The 5,081-nt window shown below is 54.2% G+C and overlaps 1 protein-coding gene across 1 annotated transcript; it reads left to right on the plus strand.

Annotated features, from left to right (window-relative positions):
• Positions 1–502: 502 nt before the first annotated feature.
• J7T54_001558 (uncharacterized protein) lies at positions 503–3,760 on the plus strand (the record flags this gene model as incomplete). Its single annotated transcript, XM_051510684.1, has 4 exons — positions 503–659; positions 2,011–2,883; positions 2,937–3,441; positions 3,634–3,760. 4 exons carry the CDS (start codon positions 503–505, stop codon positions 3,758–3,760), a joined length of 1,662 nt encoding a protein of 553 aa, XP_051358439.1.
• Positions 3,761–5,081: the final 1,321 nt, after the last annotated feature.

Here is a 5,081-nt window from a genome sequence, read left to right on the forward strand (position 1 = left end):
GACTCTACGGAGAGGAACGAGGGACGGCGAACTTCAACCCGGTGCTCGCCCTTATGTTTAATACGGGCAATGGTCCTGTGAAAAACGAGCGACAGACAGGATGAGCGTGATAAACGTCGACGTCTAGGGGGCAGTTTGAGGGTACCTATCTTTCGTAGAAAAGTGGCTAGTTAAGCCCCTTACAAAATCCTTCATAAATCCACACCACACCAGCCACACATTATCCACACGCTATCCAACACCACCTGCCTCAGCTTTCAACCCTCGTGGCCACTTTCTGCTATGAACACGTCTACAATGACTCGACCGGCTTAATCGAGTAGTTCAAATGGCATCTCAAATTCTAGGAAGATGTGCGACCTGCGACAAACCTGCTACTATGCGATGTGCGGGGTGCAAAGATGCACCGGAGTATTTGGCTGGCGATGCTTTGGACACTTTTTACTGTGATCGAGATTGTCAGATCAAAACAAGAGAGGCTCATAAGGAGAGGTGTCGCAATATGTCCCGGCGAACAACACTTCTACGCGCTGCCAAGGTCCTCAAGACTGCCTTGTTGACGTACAGGGAGATGGTTTATGACATTGATCTCACGAAGATTGAGAGCAAGGATGGCATTCTGTGGCTCCGCCAGATCCCGAAAACAAGACCTAAGCGAGGTATGTTCCCTGATCATCTCACCGACAATATCGAGTATAAGGAAGCGGCCCTTCTCGTCAATCAATGTACGACAGCCATGGCGCTATTGGGCCATTTGACTCGGAAGCTGCTATCAGGTCTTGTTGTCTTGTTTCGATCCCGCGGTCTCACAGCTTGGACACCCGCCAGTCCTTAAGCGGTCGACTTGTCCTTTCATTGTGCAGGCCTGAGAACAGTTGTAACCAGGTCTCTTCATGCCGCTCCAAGAACTCGGAGGGGTCAAATCGATAGTCTAAGCTAATTGGATCCCAGTGTTGAGAGGGACTGAGAATAGAATACCGGAGTGGCAGTGCTATATCTATCACCAATAACCTGACTCTGTAATTGCCCGGGGAGATATAAGACGCACACAGGCCTCTGCCATGAGCGCAATAACAAGGAACAGCGAACAGAACCTCCTATCACCGTCCACCGCTTTTAGAAACGTGTCCTTGTAGAACACAGGAAACCTAGGATATTCTTGCAGGAGGTACGCTGACGGCATCGAGACGAACAGCTTATCGTCCGATATGATCTACGTCCACTCTATCACGTGTTACGGCCTCAGGTACTACGGAGGCAGCTGAGTTCCGATGCTCTGACTGCGACCGATAATTTGGCAGCTCTCAATCACTAGACCAGCACCTCCAATACAGTACTCATTTGCCAAAACCCAACCAAAAATGCGAATCATGCCTGCGCAGCCTATCAAAGTTGCCAACTTCTACGTCGCAAGTAAAAGGATAGTGTTACCCAAAGGACACCATTGAGGGTAGTCAGTCGTAGATGGTGAGGTGTGAGGAAACGCTGATATCACTAACAGCGTCCTCAAGTCACCCAAAGTCAGTGGACTAGGCAATAGTTCACATGGGCTACATACGAGAAAGGCTGACCAACACAATCCCTTTACCCATCGCCTTCGCCTGAGAGCTCAGGCCTGTGGTCCGGGCAATCCCCGGCCAACAAAAGTTTTTTTTTCTTTTTTTTCTTTTTCAGATCTTTTTTCGACATTCTCGGAGCAGGAGAACCCTCGTCTTGAAACGCATTCTGAAGTTGGTCCTGCAGGCTCGACCAACTTGCTCGCCGGGTGACTTCGGTCTGAACTTCGAATGTCTCTACATCTTCTGTCGGCTTTGCTTCGGGTTCCAGTTCCACGAGCTGCTTCAATAGTCTCTCTGGCTGATCGACTGGCTCTGGTGACTCCGGTTCGAGGTCCAACCCGTCTGGCACATCGAGTGGCTCACGCAACTCTGGGATATGTGGCTACGTCCGACAGGCCTCAGCGACTGCTCGGACACGTTCGCGACCCAGAAAAACCACATGGCTTTGCAGTACTGATCGGAAACTACACAAAGTCCCTCTTGCTCACCGCCATGTGTCCAGGGAGCCGGCCTCCCAGCAATGCGCGACACCACGGTGAGGTCCATCTACATGTCTCCCATGCCCGCATCACCCAGCCAGTCTTCCTCGCCGAGGGAGATCTGCCCGTCCACAACCGGCTGCCCTCGGCTCCTAAGTCGTATCGGTGCCACAAGATCGACGAGGACTGTTTGCTGGCAGATGTGCACCAGGCGGCCCAGGCTGCCAACGAAGTCTACCAGAGATTCCTCTTCCCCTTTGTCGATGTTACATGTCTATTCGTTGCTGACATTGGCAGACCCGACCGAGCCATAGAGTGCCTGGCCTCATGGGCTGCGACGGAGCCGTCATCCACGTCACCCATCCGCCCGGTGTTGCTCGTCGTGGTGCCGAGGGAGCACAACCAGCGGATGCGCGGGGAACTAGCCCGCATGAGCCAGCAGGCGGGCCCGGCATCGCTGACTCGTCTTTTCCAGTCCATTGTTATCGTAACATTCTCGCCAACCCAACGTAGGATGTGGCAGAGAAAGCAATTAGGAACCCTTCGGAGGAAAGTCCATGAGGCTATCTGCGTCGTCCACCGCGAGCGGCGCGACAAGAGCTTCCTCTTTTCCGCTCGTCATACTGTCGCATTCCTCCAAGCGGCATCGCAGGATCTAGGTAGGTCGCCGCGGTCGCCGGTAGACTCGATCCAGATGGCGCGCGCAGCCAACCCTGTTGCTTCCGATCTAGCAACACACCTCACACACTTCTTCCGAGGACACGCCGAAGCCACCCTGGAGTCGTGTGCTGTTCCCACCGCCGCCTCAAGCCTCCTGCTAGACCAGTATCCTCCTGGGATGCACCGTAAGCTTCGCCCGCTGCAAGCGCACCGGCGAATTTACTGACATGCTCCCTAGATTTCGCTCCCCCTGACGTATTTCGTTCCTTGTACCGTGATGCCTGCGCCCAAACCGCCCTTGCGCTGGACGAGATTCGAGCGGCCGCTGGGATGCCGCTGCTGGCGTTTGACCTCTGTCGGCGTCTAGAGCACAGTATGACCGAGCAATTCTCACAGGTTCAGCGCCTTGGTTTGGCACGAGAAGTCCATCGCCAGCATCTGACGGGTGTCCAGCGGCACCGCCAGCTCCCGTCCTCGGAAAGCACCTGCTTCGTTTGTGCCCGACGTAGACCCCAGTATTGCCTGCCCTGTACGCACTGGGTATGCCAGACATGCGTCTGTACCTTTGCCCGCGCCGATGCGGCCGATCCGTATCTGTTCCACGCTGACGAGTGTCTGCTGTGCGGCGCAACGGCAGGGACCTGCATCCGCGTCCGACCCGCCACCGCCACCACACGCATCCTAAGCATCGATGGTGGCGGCACAAGGGGACGCGCTCCGCTCGAGTTCCTCAGTGTCCTGCAGTAAGCAATCGGCCTGCCTTACCCCGTCCAGCAGAACTTTGACGTTGTCTTCGGCACGAGCTCAGGTACGTGTGCCCTTGGATTGGCGTGGACGGGTGGGCTCATCCTCACAGGGGCCCTCATTGCATGTGCGCTGTGCATCAACGGCTGGTCCGTGGACCAGTGCATCCAATCTTTCGAAACGTCGTCTAGGCTCGCGTTCGAGACATCTCGCTACACGCGCATCGTGCGGTCGCTCTTCCGCGCCGCGCCCTTCGTGGCGCCTGCCGTGGAGCTCGTGAAATCCCTGCTTGTCGATTACAAGTATGCCGCCGACTAGCTCGAAGCCATCCAACAAGAGGCGTACGGCGCGCGTCGAAGCATTGTGGATTCCGCTGAAGCGAGCCGCGCGGGGACCCTGCTTGGCGTGACACTGACGAGCGCACAGGATAGCAGCACCTTCATCGTGACCAACTACAATGCAGAGGACTTTATGATGACTGATAGCTTTGATAAGGTGAAAGTTGTATGACGGCCCGTTTGTAAACCATGGGAACGTAGATTGGCTAGATGCCCAAAGTCAAGCAAGCCACAACCACGGCACTGCAAGACACGGCACACTAGCGCTACCTGTGAAGGGATGGAATATCAGCGGTCAGTGCAGAAGCAACGAGGGATACTTCAACTTGACGCGTCCAATGGCTGGAGCAAAGTTTCGTGCGGAGATAATATTGGAGTGTCAGGAAAATTTATCACCGCAACCGAGACAAGCACAAGATGTCGGGCTTGAATCGTATCCTACTTTGAGTTACAGCCCTCGGCCATGTTAAGCAACATCCGATCAAGGCGTCGTTGGCTGCTGTAGCGGGGCCTTGTATTAGGTGTTGGTCGGCTAGGGACAGTGTTTTCCTGAGACTAAGCCGGCTCAAATAGGCGGTGAAGCCTGCGAGGGAAAGGCGCGCCCCTTCTTCCCCCGTGATGTCACTTATAGATCGAGATCTTCAATCGCCAACAGCTATCAGTAGGCATAAACCCGTGACAGACACAGCATGATTCCCTCGCATGCCGCCCACGATACTTCTGCCGATAGACTGACCAGAGAAAGTAGTATGAAGACGTGTTGGCTTAACGGGTTTTAACCACCTATACACGATGGAAGCTTCGTCACCCAGCCTTGTGCATTCCTCTCTCTTAGAGAAGATTGACGCCCTCTTCGCCTGCAACGTCGGCGATTATATTGACTTGCCGCAGCTGGTGGTTGTCGGGCAACAATCTAGTGGCAAAAGCTCTGTCTTAGAAGGCTTGACTGGCCTTCCATTTCCAAGAGACAGCGGGTTGTGTACTCGCTTCGCAACCCAGATTACTTTCCGACGTTCAGACAGCGATGCCACAACGATCTCAATCATACCAGCCAAAGACAGTTCGAGTGATCACCAACAGGAGATGAAATCTTGGGGCGAAAGAAATATGGAGTCTTTCGACGCCAAGTCTCTGGCGGCCATCATGCAAGAGGTGTGTACATTGACAATATCTGGAAACAAAGAGGCTGACAAGGCTAGGCCACGACAATGATGTATTTCCCGACAACCGATGGCGTCGTATCACCCTTCTCCAACGACATTCTTGCGATTGAAATAGCTAGTCCGAGCCAGGAGCATTTC

The sequence above is a fragment of the Emericellopsis cladophorae genome, assembly GCF_022114955.1.
Source record: "Emericellopsis cladophorae strain MUM 19.33 chromosome Unknown NODE_173_length_7265_cov_39_224263, whole genome shotgun sequence".
Taxonomy (NCBI): domain Eukaryota; kingdom Fungi; phylum Ascomycota; class Sordariomycetes; order Hypocreales; family Bionectriaceae; genus Emericellopsis; species Emericellopsis cladophorae.